Genomic DNA, 18,433 nt, shown 5'->3' with positions numbered 1-18,433 from the left:
ATGCTGTTGCCCGTGGGGCAACGATACCTTGAACCCCACAAAAAACATATAAATCCCCTCATCCGGTTCCCACCATTTGTCCCAACACACACTCAACTGTTCTTTAGTCCCAGAAATAGTTCTGTGAGTGTTGTTGTTAAGTCTCTCCCACTCAACAGTGGAGTTGGCCATTGTCCTGCTCATTTTCCTCAGCCACCACCGCCTGCTCGCGGGGACCTTCCCCGTGCATACCAGGCAGATCCTTTTGCCAACGGTGGCGCTGATCTTTTGGGCGATGATCTTGATTCTCGGGCACAATAATGAAGAGTCCCGATAAGCAAAACCTGGGGCGCTGGAATACTCTGAAGAGTTCGATCCCAGCCACCCCGGCCACCGGCCTTCATGGAAGTAAACTGCGGTCTCCTCCGCTTCTCTCCTTCCAGTCCCATCGGTCGTGATGGGAGCCGTGTCCCCGGAGCAGCCGTAGACGATGATGTCCTTGGTGTGGCCCCGATAGGTCCACCCACATCCGATCGCCGTGGCCAAGATCCACCATACGAATGCCTCCTTCCACTCCAGAAAACAGATAAAGGAGAATGGTATAGCCAGCCTCTTGGGGAGCGCTTGGCTTTGTTAAACGCCTCTGCGGGCGGGTCTCTTGACCCCCAGCCTGCACCCCACACCCACACATCCTGGACGCATCATCTTTATTTAAACGCTAACTATCCCCACAAAACTTATCTAAAATAGCTTATCCTTATCTAAAATTTACCTAAAATATAATACAGTGCCGCCTTCCCAGGGCGGCTCAGCTAATCCCTGTCAGGGCTGCAGCGGGTCGTCTCCTGCGGCTGCACCACGCTGTCTCCCACCTTTGATCCTCCGCAGCCTGTCGCTGCCTGGCGGGGGCTAGGTCCCCTCCGGGATGTAAGCTCCCTCCTCCCTACTTGGCTCCTGTACCTCGGGGTGTGATTGACCTCTGGCCAAAACTTCCTAAGTTGGGGTTTCCTGCTGGACCTACGGAGGATCACCTTAGACACTGCCCCCTGGACAGCCTGGCTGAGGACCGGTTCCTGCCGTGCCGCAGCTCGGGTACCCCCTGCAGCTGCCAACCCTGGCCCCGCCTCATCCAGCTCTGCCCCCTTGGTGCTGGGTATACCCGCGGCATCCGGCCTCACTCTACCTGTATCTACAGGTGGTGAGCCTTCGCTCGCTACCCCCGCCTTCCTGGTGCATGAGTCGGGGACGTTACTGTCGTCCCCCTCCGACTCCTCTTCCTCCGTAATGGGATCCAGCCCCTGGTTGAGCTGATCAGGCTCTTCCTCACCTGAATCCCACCCAAAACGGGAGACCCTCCATTCCTGGAGAATTTCCTCCCCCCTCACGCAGGCAACCTTGCCTGTCTGCGTGACCTGCCTCATCCTTGGCTGTGAACGCGCGCCAGCCTGTTCCTTCCCTGTGAACCCCGCCAGTGCGAAAGGGACCTCCGTGGACAGGGGAGAGTCAAAGGGTTGCTCTGTGTGGACCACGGTGCATGAAGCCCCCGTGTCCAACAGATAACTGCCCCTTTGCCTCTCCACTACCATCTCCACAAGCGGTCTCTTCCACGCTTCGTAGCGGAGAGGACACAGATAGGCAGGCTGCGTGGGCTGATGTCATTGGGGAATGTCCAGTGCCCCCCTCGCACCCGGGGAGCCGGTAGCGACTGCCACCTTCCCCTGGGCGGCCATGAGGGACTGCATCACGTCGATCATCGTTTCGATGATCTCGGGCTTAACTGGGACATCGGTGCGCTGGGTGGTGCCAACCCTATCTTCCTTGGTGTGGGCCCTGCAATCCTTCTGCCAGTGTCCCACCTTACCGCACCTGAAACACTTGGACTGTGTGGTAGGGTTACCCTCCTGTCGCCACTCCTTTTGGGCCGGTGTAGTAGCCTCCGCTACGTACACCTTCCCTTTTTCGAGTCGGGTAGACGTACTCCGGGTGTTTCTATACCCTACCGTGAGATGGTCCAAAACCGCCTCCTCCGTGCTATTTGTGGGATCAAACCAGGCTTTCGCCTGTTCCCTGACGGCTGCCAGGCTGTTTGACACCAAGCAACGGAGCCACTGGGCTCTCCCATTCCCGACCAGGTCATCCCGCGCGGGGACGTGCGGGCAACTGCTCTGATATACTGTCCACAGTCGCGCCGCAAAAACCCTTGGGGGTTCTCCCTCCATCTGGAGGGTCTTCCCTAATCGGGCAAATGGACCCTCATCGCCTACCCCCAAGACTTCCAGGACCTCGTCCCGCAGGAGATCGTAGGTCCTGGTCCCTCTTTTACTCTCGTCTGAGAGGCATTGGAGGATCGAGCTGTCTAGGGAGAACAGCAACATTTTTGCCCGTTCTCCCTCGTCGCAACCGTTGATTGCGGCGGTTTGCTCGATCTCCCTGAAATGTATTGAGGGGTCCCCTGATCCGGACAATTTTGTAACATGCCCGATCATGGCTCTTAAATGCTGGGAGTTGTGGGGCACCACGATCTCGCTCTGAATGGGTCCTGTGTCCCCATTGTCCAGGGGGGGTCCCCGTCGGGTTTCCAGGACCGGGCACATGGGTGCCGGTGCCGAGTATTCTACCGGGAGCTCCTCTCTCTCTCTCTCCCCTACACTACCCCTTTCCCAGTATGCCTCGTAGCTAGGGGGATCGCGGAGTTTGGGGGCTGAAACCACCATGGTCTTTCTAGGGATCAGAACCGGGACCTTCACACCCGCTAGTGACTGGCCCGCTGAGGGGTTCATTAAACAAACCAGCCCGCTTGCTTTATTTAAAGCACTCCGCAGACCCTCTATCTCCTGCAGGCATGCCCCGTGGTCAGCCCCTTCTGACCTGTCCTCCAAAACCATTTTATAGGCTGCCCTAACTCCCTTAAGTTTCTCTTCCTGGGTCTCCAGCTGGTGGCTCAAGGAAGCGCACTGCTCCCTGAGCTTGCCCTTACTGCGCATAGCCTCAGTGATCTGGCACTCCATCAGCTCTACCCTGGCTTTGTGGCGGTTGGTCACGACCCGGCGCTCTTTGTTTAAAGAGTCCAGAGCCTCAATCAACTGGTTCCCACCCGCAGCCTTCTCCTCTACCTCCTCCTGAAGGTCCCTGATCTGGGCTGCCTGTGCCACAACCACGCGGTCCAAAAGCTGGACCTGCTTTTTATAGCAGGTCAGCCAGACCGCCTTCTCTACAGATTTCTTATGGGCTTTACTGGCCGTCCACCGGATTGCTGCTTCCAGTGGGCGCTTGTCATCTAGTAACGCACACATCCATTGTTTGGTGATATTCACCTTACTAAAAACATAGTCCGCAATGCGCTCGTCCATTAGGTCCCTAGTTTTAAAATCCTTTTCTGGTATACTATCATCCTGCTGCCAGTGTCCCTTCGTGGTCGCCATTATCTGTAAGGGGTTTCTGCGCCGAGCTTTCGCCCGACCTAAGGTCCCTGTGCCTTGCTCTGATCCCTTGACCAGGCCGTGCACACTGGTTCCCCGTGAGTGGTTCGACCCACTCACCCCTTACGGTTCTAGACACTGGACTTAGGTGCAGGAGCTCTTATAGTGCAGAAAAATTCAACCAGACCAGATTTTAAAACCAGGGTTTAAATGAAAAAGGCTTTTATTCAGCACTTGGGACTATTGTCCATGAATACTTATACAGTTCTACAATACATGTCTATGAAACACATACCGAATCACACGAATACTTATAACTATGAATCATAAAACACAGTTCTATAAGACATATACACGAATACCTTTTACTTATGAATTCTTAAACACAGTTCTGCAAGACACATACACAACTGTAAGATGGGGAACGCACAACGCATCGCAACCTTGACCGACACATATTTTAGTACACACCCAACGTTTATTCACAACCACCCTCCCCTCTACACTAAACTATGTCCAGGATATGTAGGATTTGGAATGCATGCTCACCATGGGGCTATTACTGGGGTTACTGGCTGTTCGTTTGGCAGTATTTCTCCTCGAGTTGCGTGCTTGTTCCTCTCTCTTGCATCCGTTTTTCTTGCCTGTCTTTTCTTCCTCCTGCATTCGTTTTCTTGCCTGCTTGCGTTTCTTGCAGGTTTTCTTCTAGCTTCAGCTTCTTCTTCCAGTATTTCTTCTTCAGTTTAAAACCCAAAAGTAGTGGCCAGTTATACTGTTTCTGACCCGTCCTATCTCCCGCCAGATCTTGGAATCTCTTTGTTCAAAAAGATATGTATGAGGTTTTCTTCTGATCTGCGCTTATGTTCGGGGATACCGGGGATGGCCAGAAGGTGTAAATTGGGATTTCATTGTGAGGTGATGGGTGTTAACTGGTTTCCCATCACCTACCAGGTAGTTTTCTATGGGCTATTGTGCCCCCTCACTGAGATGAACTGTTTAGGTCGGCTTGGGGCATTGTGAGTATGCTGATGTCAGCGCCCCAGTGTCTGGACTCCGACCTGGTTTCGTAGGTTTCTGCATGGCCAATACCCATCCTTTGTTCTGGCCATGGCTTTGCAGAAAACCTAGAGACTGGGATGTAAGGTTTTTACCTTTTTTTTGTGGCTGGTCACGAGGTCCTGCAGCCATTTTAGGACCCACAGATTGTGACATCCTTTGGTAAACTGACTGCAGCCTTTCTCCGCTATCAGCCCCAGTCTCCCGTTTAAAATGTCCAAACTGCAGCTCTTTGGTTTTGTGTTGATTTCAGAATGAGGGAAAACTTCTCAAATCTTACACAGGCTAACTTGTGATTTTTTAAATTGTGCATTGTGCATTAATTGCATACAGGGGAAGAAAAGTAGAAAACTTATATTGTGATCGTTTTTTATACTGTGTAAAAGATGACAAAAAAAAGACCCTGAATTGTTATCCCAACTAAGGGGTAGGTGAAGATGATCAGTGGAACAGGAATTTGAAAAGCAGTAGAAATCAATTCCACCACAATTCTATACCTCTGACCCCTTAACAGAAAGCTCAGGATGTTGGAACTTCCTCCATCTTATGCATTTTCTCACCATCTACCACCCTCATATTGATGCAAAGTCCACAGGCTGCCCATGGAATTTTCCCTTGCTATTCCAACAATAGGATCTCTGTTTTGATTCCAAACTTCAAAACCTAAATTCATTACTCACCTTTTTCCTACCAAAGCACCTTTAACTATATTTACTTTTTATGTTATGTTCACCCTTTGCTTTAATTGAGCTACTTAAGTAAGGAGGTGGTTGCTATTCCCTTCACCTATACCTCCTCCTGCAACTATAGTCCACCCTTCTTCTGGCAATAATGCGCCTGCCCTTCTGCTTCCATCCAACTCTACTGACACTGTTGTTCATCGATTAAATAATTTGTTCTGTGCATTAGCTGGAAGGTAATTTTAATCATTAAAGTTGTCACATTTGTTACGTACTTAGCCAATGCACTCATATTCAAAATTTCAAGTTACTTAAATTTTAATTTATTTCTCATTTATCCTCTGGTAATTAAATCTCTAATATATCTTAAACTATGTAGTATGTTTTTTTATGTCTGCCTAAATGAGACGCAATACAGAAAATTATCTGTAAAATCCACCATTCACTTATTGTACAAATGACAAAGTCAGATATCAGAGACATTTCTATGCCAAACTACTGGCATTTTACAGCAGGGGTGCAATGAGTTCAGGATTCCCACCCAATTGGGGAATGTGTTAACTACTGGCCATTCTCTACTGTCAGTTGTCTGGTCATACTTTGATGTTGAAATCCTGCTGGAGTCCAGTAGCAGACACAAATATGCTGCAATTTCCCAACAGCTTCCATGAATCCTGCTCACTGAGTGTGTGCCCTGTAGACCTGGTACAGGGACAATGATGCTATCCATTTGAATGAAGACAGGATCTATGGGGGACCTAGAAAAGTTTTAGGTGGTTTCTATTGGCAAACTGTAAGATCCAAGGTAGTGTCCAAGCCAAACGACTTCTTGTGTGATAGTCACAGAAATTGATCCACAATCACACATTACAATCGTTCCGCTCTTTTAAATCTCTACTCCGACAGCAACATTTCTTATTTTAACTATGCTCTTCTGAATCTCCTCTCAGGTATTTTGCACTAAACGTTATTCACTGTATCATGTTTCTGTATGTTGTGGATGGCACGATTGTAATCATGTATTGTCTTTCTGCTGACTGCTTGGCATGCAACAAAGGCTTTTCGCTGTACCTTGGTACAGGTAATGATAAACTAAACTAAACCAAACAAACTAACTATATTAATTATTTTAAAGTGTTTAGATTTTTATAATGTCTAAACTTTTTTGATTTTTGATTGATTTGATTTAATTTTAATTGGTTTTGAATGTTTCCGAATGCCAGGGGCTTTGGTATCACCAACAGCAAATAAGCTTTTCTGCTATTTCATAGGGGGTGTGGTTTGTTCTCTTATGGCAGTTGTTTAAGGTTATGTTTATGCTTAGAGATACAGCATGGAGACAGGTCATTTGGCCCGTCGAGTCCATGTCAACCATCAATAACTCATTCACACTGGTTCTACATGATCCTACTTTCTCATTTATTTCCTATCCCCAGGAGCAATTTACTGAGGCCAATTAACTTATTAACATGCACATCTTTGCACGTGGGAGGTAACCAAAGCACAGGGAAGAAATAAATGCAGTCACAGGGAGAATGTGCAAACTCCACAAAAATAGCACTCAAGGTCAGATCGAACCCAGGATCAGAGGCAGCAGCTCTACCAGCTGTTATACTGTGGTACCCAACCTTACCCTTCACAGGACAGAAAGGTTAGAGTGGAAGTGAGAGAGACTGGCAGCTGGAAGCTCTGGGGCACACTTGCAGATTGAACAGAGGTTTTTCACAAAGTTTTCACCCAATGTGTGTTGGTTTCCCCATGTTGACAAAACATACCATAAGCAATGAAAGCTGCATGCCAAATTGGGGTGGTCTAGTGACAGGGCAGGCAATGATTCTGACTCACAGCTCCAGGGACCTGGGTTTATATCTGACCTCCAGTGCTAGCGGTGGATGTTGCATGTTCTTCCTGTAACTGCATGAGTTTGCTCCACATTTCCAAATGGGTGCAGATTAATAGGATAAATGGCCACTATAAATTACCCCTTAAAGTGTAAGTGACCATGGGAAGAATTGGGAAGCAATGTCAATGGGTATATGTGAGAGAATGCAAGGAAATAGGTGGGGAAATGAGATTCATAGATTGCTCCAAGAGCTGACATAGACTTAATGGGCTGAATGGCCTCCTCATTTGAGAGGAAGTATGAAAAATATGAAATAAGTACAAGTAAATTGCTGCTTCACTTGCAAGAGTGTTTGGTACATTGGATGGATGAAAGAGTGGAGGTAAAAGGGTAGGTGTGGCACGTCCTGTAAGGGCAAGGAGAAAGGAAGTGGTTATAGGTGGAGATGGAAAAGCATACGTTTCTGAAGTGAGTTTATTATTTGCTCTTAAGTGTTCCATTGCCAAATAATGAAATGATCATCATAAATCACTCAATGTCGTTTTGAACACTTATCCTCCTTATTTAAACTGGAAACTTGCTGAAATTCACTTTAAATTCTGCAACAAGGTAGTGAATTGGAATGATTTAATAAATAGACTTTTTATTTGAGAGGTAGTATGAAAAATGAAGTTGTTATTATCTTTTAAGGTGAAAACTGGTTGATTTAGATTCCAGAGTATATTACACTTCAATGATTACTATTACTTAAGAAGTGAAGAGTCTGGTTTATTTTAATGTAAAGTATTCAAACTGATTAAATATTGTGATATTGGACATTGGACGTAATTAATTAATATAGCTACAATTAATATCAGATGTACAATAAAACCTAAATCGACTGAAGATATTTAGTAATGCATGGCATTTTTCCTTAACCAAATCTAAATTGAAACCTCATTTTAAAAATCTGTTCTAAATGTACAATAGATTAGTCAGTATGTAAAGCAGAAAGGTTAATATTTTAGTTGGAATATAATGTAATTGAGGCTTTAATTTATTTCATTTGATATGCAAATTGAGGATTGTCACTTTGATGATAATATTTGAATGGACAGCAGTACCTGGAAAGGTTATTATGCAAAACCATAAGAATGGCCGGATTTAATAACCTCAGGCATAAAAATGTTGTTCTACCTTCCAAATTATGTGCTTCCACTGATAACTACAAACGTAGCACTCAAAACCATGCTTTGAATGGCTTATTAACTGACTTCCATTTGTAAAACTTAGAAAATGCTCCATAATATAGCATAAGTTATAAATTGAACTGACTTGGATGAATTATGGGAAAAAAAATCTTTAAATATACTGAATGCAGCTGCCCGGAAAAGACCCCTTTTTTCTTTTTCTCAAGTATTATTTTTTTCATCAGAGCTCTGAACTTGATGTAATCCAGTTTCAAAATGTAATCATAACTGAAGTATTTTCAATTATTTTTGATAATAAAATTTTAATTATTAATTCATTTTATTATTATCTATGGCATCAACCTGAAACAAGATTGAGCAGTCATTTTGAAAGATATGCGAAGAGGAATTGCAGATAAAATTAGCTAAATTCAGCTCTTTTCATGCTGCAGACTATGCTCGGACCAGAACACTATAAAATTAGAAACACTGCAGTTTTAAAGGCGTCATTGTTGCAATTTATGGAAGAAATCATTTGTAGCTATTCCTATCTTCCAGGAAACATTCAGAGTTATTTGACACTACCCTTTTTGTGAAAGGGATTGCGTATCCTTAGTGCTATTAATTAGCCAGCAAGTCAAATAAGATTGCTCGATTTGGTCCTGCCAAGTTTCGGAGAAAAAAAACCTTTGAGCAAATTTTCTGCTTGTGCTTTAAAGGAATACTACATAAACTGGCATTGGTGTCAGAAAATCATTTGATTATTTTATAAAATTTTACAATACAATTAAAGTTGTACTATATATTCTGCACTTAGAGCACACAAATAAATCTTCCCTGACATCTTTTCTTAAGCTTGTAATGATACAGAAAGTGGCCATTTGATCCATCAGGTCCATACTAGTTCCCTTGGAGCAATCCCATTAATCCCATTCCCGTTTTATTTCCCTATACTTGTGCAATTTATTCTTTCTCGCATAGGCCCGTAAACTTCCCTTTGATTTTTTTTTTGCATCGAGGCATAAGATGAACATTAATGTTCCCAATGTTGGGGGAGTCCAAAACCAGGGGCCACACTCTTAAAATAAAGGGGAGGCCATTTAAAACTGAGGTGAGAAGGAACTTTTTCACCCAGAGAGTTGTGAATTTGTGGAATTCTCTGCCACAGAGGGCAGTGGAGGCCAAATCACTGGATGAATTTAAGAAAGAGTTAGATAGAGCTCTGGGGGCTAGTGGAATCAAGGGATATGGGGAGAAGTTGGGCACAGGTTACTGATTATGGATGTATTGTGGATCAGCCATGATCACGATGAATGGCGGTGCTGGCACGAAGGGCCGAATGGCCTTCTCCTGCACCTATTTTCTATGTTTCTATGAGGTAGCTAATTAATCTTGCAGGAAGACGTTGAAATGCATTATATGTTATACATTTATCTTTATTGTTCTTGTCCTTTACTGTTATTGTAGAATATGGCCTACAAAAAATACACACTTTCTCTTCTTCCTCCTCATATGTAGTTGAGTTTAGTTGAGATTGAGTTGACTAGTTTATTGTCACATGTGAAAAGCTTTTGTTGCATGCTAACCAGTCAGCGGAAACACAATACATGAGTACAATTGAGCCATCCACAGTGTATAGTTTTTAGTTTAGTTTGGAGATACAGCTCGGAAACAGGCCCTTCGGCCCACCAGGTCCGCACCGACCAGCGATCCCTGCACATTAACACTATCTACACACACTAGGGACAATTTTTACATTTACCAAGCCAATTAACCTGCATACAATAACAATCACAATAAAACATTATTAGCCAAGTTTGTTTTGTAACATACGAGGAACTTCATTTGCCATACAGTCATAACAATAAAAAGCAACAGGACACACAAAATACATTTTAACATGAACATCCACCACAGTGACTCCTCCACATTCCTCACTGTGATAGAAGGTGGAAAAAAAAGTTCAATCTCTCCCTTCTTTGTCCTCCAGTGGTCGGGGACTCTAACCTTCCGTTGACGGGATGATCTTGACTCCCGCAGCCGGCGGCGAGCCTTCCTCATCGGGGGGATCAAGCTCCTGCATCAGGGTGGGGGGGATCTCAGCTCCCCCGCGCAGGCGATCTACCCCAGGTTGGGACCAGTCGAACCTCGTGCAGCTTCACGTCTTTGTACGTCTTTGTACCTGTACATCTTTGAAGTGTGGGAGGAAACCGAAGATCTTGGAGAAAACCCACACAGGTCACGGGGAGAACATACAAACTCCATACAGACAGCACCCGTAGTCGGGATCGAACCCGAGTCTTTGGTGCTGCATTCACTGTAAGGCAGCTACCCCACCGCTGCACCACCACATGATAAAGGGAATAACATGAATAACATTTAGTGCAAGGTAAAGTCCAGTAAAATTAGATCAAAAATAGCCTAAGGGTCTCCTATGAGGTAGATAGTAGCTCAGGTCAGCTCACGAGTTGTTGGTAGGATGGTTCAGTTGCCGGATAACAGCTGGGAAGAAACTGTTGCTGAAATTGGTGGTGTGCGTTTTCATACCTTTTGCCCGATGGGAGAGGGTTGAAAAGGGAGTGGCCAGTGTGCGACTAGTCCTTGATTATGCTGGTGGCCTTGCCAAGGCAGCATGAGGTGTAAATGGAGTCAATGGAAGGGAGGTTGGTTTGCGTGATAGTCTGGGCTGTGTCAACACTTCTCCACAATTTCTTGCGGTCTTGGATGGAGCTGTTCCCAAACCATGCTGTGGTGCATCCTGATAAAATGCTTAAAATGTAGGTTATTATATTGTCACTATTTCACTGGGCATGTTGATTATATGTTGTCTTTTATTTCTTCCAGCAAATTCCATTAAAGTAGAAACTCCAAGTGATGAAGAGAATGGAAGAGCCTGTGACACAAATGGTGAAGAGTGTGCTGAAGACTTGCGCATGATAGATACTTCTGGGACTAAATTGAATGGACCACACAATGGCCAAGGCAACAAAGCATTTTCTGGAGTTGGTGGCATTCGACTTCCAAATGGCAAGCTGAAGTGTGATATCTGTGGAATAATTTGCATTGGCCCAAATGTCCTCATGGTGCACAAACGTAGCCACACTGGTAAAAACAGGCACCGCTTTTTACTGTTTTTTACCTTCATCACTTTCATTTGGATTTTACTATGCTGCATTTTTGCATGTCATTTCCCAAAACGTTCATAACCGAAATAGTAAAATGCTTCACATTTATAATAAGAATGTGATGCAGAGATTAAAGTCAGAGCCTGAAATGCATTTTTAATAAGTTTCCTTTTTTTCTTACTCATTGGCATTTTTTTTAAGAACCATTGGAAAAAAACATATTAAAAACAACATGCCACAACCTTCAGAAATCAAATCTGTTTATTCAGAAACTGCTGATCAGGAAGAGCAACTCTTAACACACAATGATGCAGACACTCCATATAAATGAGTTTGAATCTTCATTGTGATGTGCCATTTTGATTTTTTAAAAATTAGATTTTTCAGATCAAATTGACCCAGCCACTGAAGCGTTGAGAAACTGGCAGGTTTAGTCTGAATGCCTAATGCAATTTCAAGTGTTCATCTGGCAGAAATTAGAGAACAGCAGCAAAGACACATCTTTATCTGAAATTCCTCACATATGATATTTAGGCGTTTTATTTTGCTAATAAATATACTCTGTCTTGCAGGGGAACGCCCCTTCCAATGCAGTCAATGTGGTGCATCTTTTACTCAAAAAGGCAATCTACTTCGTCACATTAAGTTGCACTCTGGTGAGAAACCATTCAAGTGCCATCTTTGTAACTATGCCTGTCGTCGTCGAGATGCACTTTCAGGTCATCTACGGACTCATTCTGGTGGGTACAATTATCACCAGTGTATGCAGTGAGTTGTCTGCCTGTTGGTCAAAAAGTAGACAGAATCACGAAAACAAACAAAGAAACATGTTGCTTATAATGCAGAGAAATGATTACCATGTGCACATATTGCTCCTCTTTCCATTCTTTTAATAATGACATTAACTTCCATTAAAATAATGAGAAGATGACTGAAATATTAACCGATAATGTGAAATTTGAACAACAGCAGCTTCCAGAGTTCTTGTATTGATTGATTGTGAATCTTATCTACAGTTAGTCTTCTCTTGGTTCCTTTGAATTTCCTGGATCACTTTACTGACACATCAGTTAAAGTTTATGTATGGATGGCCCATCAGATAAGATAACTTGTTTATAAAGCTTTGTTTCACACACCAATGAAGCCATTAGCAAAGCTGTGCCATGTTAAATGCTAATTAACAATTTGTCTTTGTGCTTCAATGAAAAAAAGCATCTGGAATTATAAACTTAATCTTACTCGATATGTCAAGAAGCAAGAGGTGCATGTGTGGCACTGAGTCATTTGAGATGTTGCTGAATTGGGAGACAATATAAGTCAGTGAACATGAGATTGACAGAGTAATAGGACTTGGTGCAAGCCAGGATATCAGCTGCAGAGCTTTGGATGAAATGAGGAAGGATATTCATGATGGTTTCCATTCAGGTTCCTGCATTAACAAGTGGAAACGAGGCTCATGTGTCGGTAGACCTTAAGTGAAGTAGATTTAAACACCAAAGTATAGTTGGACTGAGATGGGAAAAAGTAAGGTGCAGTTCTGAGTTGTGCATAGTTGATTTTGTGAGAAAAGGTTAGTTAAGTTGAGGCCCTCACTCTTGTCTCCTCGGGACCCGCAGCTCTGCCCTTGCTCCCCCTCCCCCTAGTCACAACAGAGACAGAGTCTCCCAGTCCTTACCTTCCACACCATCAGCCGTCGCATTCAACACATAATCCTCCGAAATCTTGGCCAACTCCAACGAGATCCAATCACTGGCCACATTTTCCCATCTCCATCCCTTTTGCCTTCTGCAGAGACCATTCCCTCTGCAACTTCCTGGTTAACTCATCCCTTCCCACCAAAGCTACCCCCTCCCCAGGTGCCTTCCCCTGCAACCACAGGAGTTTGTGGTGCACGTGTGGTACTGAGTCATTTGAGATGTTGCTGAATTGGGAGACAATATAAGTCAGTGAACATGAGATTGACAGACACCTATACCTCCTCCCTCGACTCTGTCCAGGGACTCTGACAGTCCTTTCAGGTTAGGCAGAGGTTCACTTGCACCTCTTCCAACCTCATCTACTGTATCCATTGTTCAAGATGTGGACTCTTATACTCAGTGAGACCTAAACATAGACTAGGCGATCGTTTCGCTGAACACCTTCACTTTGCCTGCCTGAACCTACCTGATCTCCTGGTTGCTAAACACTTTAATTCTCCTTCCCATTCCCACACAGACATTTCTGTCCTAGGACTCCTCCATTGTCACAGTGAGGCTAAACGCAAATTGGAGGAACAGCATCTCATATTTTGCTTTGGCAGCTTACACCCCAGTGGTATGACTGTTGATTTCTCTCACTTCAGGTAGCCTCAGCATTCCCTCTCTCTCTATCCACCCCCCACCCAAGTCGCACTAGCTTCTCATTTTCATCCAACAAACAGCTAACAAAGACCAGTTCCCTTTATCATCGTTACATTTTTACATATCTTTTATTCATTGGTCATAATCTCTCTACATCACCCTCTATATCTCCCATTTCCCTTATCCCTAACCAGTCTGAAGAAGGGTCTCAACCCGAAACGTCACCCATTCCTTCTCTCCAGAGATGCTGCCTGTCCCGCTTACTCCAGCTTTTTGTGTCTATTTTTGGTTTAAACCAGCATCTGCAGTTTCTTCCTACACAGGTTAGTTAAGTTAGAGTGTATCAGTAAATAAGGTCAGATTTATAGAAGAGAATTTGAGGAAAGGCTAGATAGAATGGATGTGGAGAGGATGTTTCCAGTGGTGGGGGAGTTCAGGACCAGAGGGCACAGCCTCAGAATGGAGGCCAAGTCATTGGATATTTTTAATATGGTTCTTGGTGAGTAAAGGTTACGGGGAGAAGGCAGTAGAATGAGGTTGAGAGGGTAAAATAGATCAACCATGTTTGAATGGCGGTGGAGACTCGATGGGCTGAATGGCCTAATTCTGCTTCTATGTCTTCTAGGTCATGATGATCTTATGATGAAAATGACAGTTTAATTAAATGTAACAATAAGGACAGTATTTAACACAAATGCTGATCCTGAATATGCCTTTAACAATTTTTAGGATGCTGATAAACGTGGCATAATTTTTAAAATGCATTATATTTGTAGACAGCGTACTAGGAAATAACATATGCATAAAAAGGTCCAATAGGTGCTCTAATACTTTCTCTGTGGCAGCTACAAAAAGAGGTAAACAAACCATGAGCTGTGAACAATTTGCTTTAAAGGCCAGGTCAATCAGCAAAATGTATGGGTTTATTTAGTTCAGCTATTAAAAGAGGAGCATTAGACTCCATTTATATTGTAGATTTGAATTCCTGTACGTTACCCGATCGTCCGTTCTAATTTTAGAACAAGATTTTTAAAAGCAGTTTTGATTCTGTTAATAATAATAATAAATTTAAATAATAAATTGTATTTATCAAATGTAGGTTGGCACAGGGTCAACGGTACAATGAAATGTATTTGACAAGACAATGGGTCACCTCAGCAGTAATATTCCAAGGATAAATAAGATTTAAAATGACATTAGTAAGGTAAAAAGACAATATTAAAAATAGTTAAAAAGACAATATTAAAAATAATCAACATATATGATTTGAAATGTGTTTATGAGTTCAGAAGCCTGATGGCCTGATGGTAGAAACTGTTCTTAAGCCATACTCCTGTATCGTCTGCCTGACGGTAACAAGGAGAACAGCCTGCGTGCTGGGTGGCTGTGGTCCTTGATAATGCTGCGTGCCTTCTGCAAGCATCGCTGGTAGAAAATGTCCTGAATGGCCGGGAGACAGTTGCCAGTGATGTGCTGTGCCGTCTTCACCACTCCCTGTAGTGCTGGAGTTTGAAATCAGATTAATTCTGCACATTGGATCATGAATTAAAATTTCAAATTCTTCTCTTACATTCCAGAGCTTTTATTTAGACTTTAGAGATACAGCATGGAAACAGGCCCTTCAGCCCACCGGGTCCATGCCGACCAGCGATCACTATCCTACTAGGGACAATTTACAATTTTTCTGAAACCAATTAACCTACAAACCTGTATGTCTTTGGAGTATGGGAGGAACCTGGAGCACCCGGGGAAAACCCATGCTTTTGACCCATCGAGTCCGCACCAACCACCGATCGCCCGAACACTGGTTCCATCCTACACACCAGGTAATCTACAGAAGCCAATTAACCTACAAACCTGCATGTCTTTGAAATGTGGGAGGAAACTGGAGCTGCTGGAGTGAACCCACCCAGTTACATGGAGAATGTACAAACTCCGTACAGACAGCACCCATAGTCAGGATCAAACCTGAGTCACTGGTGCAGTAAGGCAGCATCTCTGCCACTGCGCCACTGTGCCACCCCTATTTCCAGAGTAGGAACTTGGAGAATACCTCGCATTTACTTTGCAAGGGACAAAGGGGAGCCTGCCTAAACTTAATAAAGGCAATTACAGTACTATGAGGGCAGATTAGGAAAATAGAGTAAAGGGACATTTCATAAATTTCAGCAGAAGTGTATTCCAGGCACAGATAAAGCTAAATGAGAAGGTGCATCATTTGTGGCTCACTAATGAAGTTAAGGATGCGACCAAATTAAATGAAAAGCTAGACAATGATGCAAAAGATTAGTGGTGGCTGGTGATTGGGGAAAGTCTTTAGATAAAAGATGGGAAAAAATGCGTGGTCTACTTTGAAAGGATAACTGAGAAAGCAACTTATTATTTAAATAGAGTGAAACTACAAAATGTTGTAGTGAAAAGGGATCCACGGGTCCTAGTGCACAAAGACAAAAACGTTTACAAAGGACAGGATGGCACAGTGGCGCAACGGTATATTTGCTGCCCCGACAGCACAAGAGACCTGGGTTCGATCCTGACTACAGGTGCTGTCTGTATAAAGTTAGTACGTTCTCCCCATGACTGTGTGGATTTTCCCTGGGTGCTCTAGTTTCCTCCCAAACTCCAAAGACGTGCAGGTTCGTGGGTTAATTGGCCTCAGTAAAATTGTATATTGCCCCTAGTGTGTAGGATAGTGCTAGTGTGTGGGGATCACTGGTCGGCACGAAACTCGGTTTCCACACTGTATCACTAAACTATACTAAAGACAGCAAGGTATTAGGAAGCCTGTTCGAAAGTCACGCTTTATTGCAAGGGGTATGGAGTACTAATATCAGAAAGTTATGACGATATTTCACAAGTGCAATGGTGAGACCATAAATGGAGTACTGTGTACAATTTTGGTCTTTACCTTTAAGGAAATATATACTTACATCAGAGTGCAGAGATGCTTTAGTAGTTTTCTAAGATGAAAGGAAGTCTTGATTGGGTGACTCGGTAGCACATCTGTCAATGGATCTGAAACATTAGACAATGTTTCAAACTCACAACATGGGAAACAAATGCAGTAATAGATTAATAAATAACATATAACAGACTTTCAGGGATTTATGCAGCACAATGATGTAGTTATTACATCTGCAGTTCATAGTTCCAACGCTTTGGGATCAATCCTGTTCTTTGATGGTGTCTATGTAGACTTTGCACATTCTTTCTGACGGCGTGGATCCCTTGAGTACTCCTGTTTCCTTCCACATCCCAAAGAAATGTGGGTGGCAAGGTCAATTGGCCACTGTAATTTGCCTCTAGTGTGCAGTTGAGTGATAAAAGTGGGAAGGCCTTGATGGGAATATGGGAGAATAGGTCACAGAGAATATTGATAGGAGAATGGGAATACGCTGTGTGCCAGCGTGGACTCAATGAGATAAGATGATCTTTATTTATGTAATGAGGAAATAGGGGAATTAAAGTTTTGATATACAAGGAAAGGTTGAAGAGGTTGAACATAAACACATTGGAATTTAGAAGGATAAAAGGCAATCATCTTGAGACATAAAAATATTCTGAGAGAACATAACAGGGTGGATGCTGAGAGAGTTTCTTCTAGTAGAGGTATTTAGAACTCGATAAGGCATAATTTCAGAAGAAGGGATCACCCATTTAAGATGGGGATAAGAAGGTCATGAGTCTTTGGAAGTCCTGTGAAGGTGGAATCATTGAATATATTCAAGACTGAAATTGACAGACCCTTCAACTGCAAAGAACATTGGGGAAAATGGCAGGAGAATGAGTTTGAGGCCTAAATTGAATCAATTATTATTTATTGATTCACAAGCAGACTTGTGGGGACAGTTGCTCTATTCCTTCTTTTAATGACCTATGAAGGAAATTTTATATTGTTGTTGTGCCTTCTGTGCAATGAGATGTTAATCTAGGGCCCATTTTTCTATTCTACTTAGTTACTGTTCATTCATCTCATTTCCCTTGTGCAAATTCATTGTCGCATTTACCTATTTAACAACTTTGCTTCAAGAAGTATTTGTTGGCTGTGAAGATATGCAATTCTTTTTCTTTATAGCGAAGCAGTGTATTGCTTGAGTCATCTTGCATATCTGAATCATTTTCCGCTGCCTTGCAATCCTCTTAACTCTTCATTTACTGAAAATGATCTTGCAATCAATACCAGTGATCAGTGTTTGCTATACTGTGCCATTTTGTACTGAACAAGTGACCTGCATAATTGTAATAACTGTTCTTCCCGCTAGCCTATGATGTGGGCAATAAGTTATAATATTGGAATATTTAAAATCAGGTATCACTAAAGAACCTCATTAACCATTTTTGCAGATTTCATTTTTAGTTGATGTTTGGTTTACATTTTTATTTTATACTTGTGTATAAAGTGTTGGTATTACAGAGATTTCATAAATCGTGTTATATTCTTTAGAATTGGGCCCTCCATAGGCATCACTTGGTGCTCTATTTCCTGCAAAAGTACATGTTGAAAGTTATATGATGGATTGCTGGTAAACAAGCGTCATATGGGATCCCTAAAGTCACACCTTTTACAGCCATGCAGTTCGCAATAAATATGCATTGTGTAAGGCAGAGTGCCGAGACCAAGAAGCAGGGCAGTCAGTGAGCTGTCAAAAGGCTCTTTCAACTTTGATGATCAGAGACTTTGAGAAACAGCAAAAATGCATTCAAATAATTCAAATATTGAAAAAATTTCAATAACAACTTTAGTTTAAGGCATGTTCTATTTAAATTTGAAATTAATTGAAAATATATAAATTAACATAAAGTTGAAAAGAACGCTTACCTGC

At 43.0% G+C, this 18,433-nt stretch overlaps 1 protein-coding gene across 1 annotated transcript in view; it reads left to right on the top strand.

The window, feature by feature from the left end:
• Positions 1–18,433, top strand: part of ikzf1 (IKAROS family zinc finger 1 (Ikaros)) — a 91,925-nt gene that overhangs the window by 57,436 nt on the left and 16,056 nt on the right. The window contains exons 5-6 of the mRNA XM_078418714.1: positions 10,991–11,251; positions 11,844–12,011. Of these exons, the coding sequence (XP_078274840.1) occupies positions 10,991–11,251; positions 11,844–12,011 (429 nt within the window). The remainder of the gene's footprint in view (positions 1–10,990; positions 11,252–11,843; positions 12,012–18,433) is intronic.

This window comes from Rhinoraja longicauda, chromosome 2 (assembly GCF_053455715.1).
Source record: "Rhinoraja longicauda isolate Sanriku21f chromosome 2, sRhiLon1.1, whole genome shotgun sequence".
In the NCBI taxonomy this organism is placed as follows: Eukaryota; Metazoa; Chordata; class Chondrichthyes; order Rajiformes; family Arhynchobatidae; genus Rhinoraja; species Rhinoraja longicauda.
Note: the sequence above shows the minus strand (reverse complement) of the source record. Positions and strands in the feature narration are given on the sequence as shown.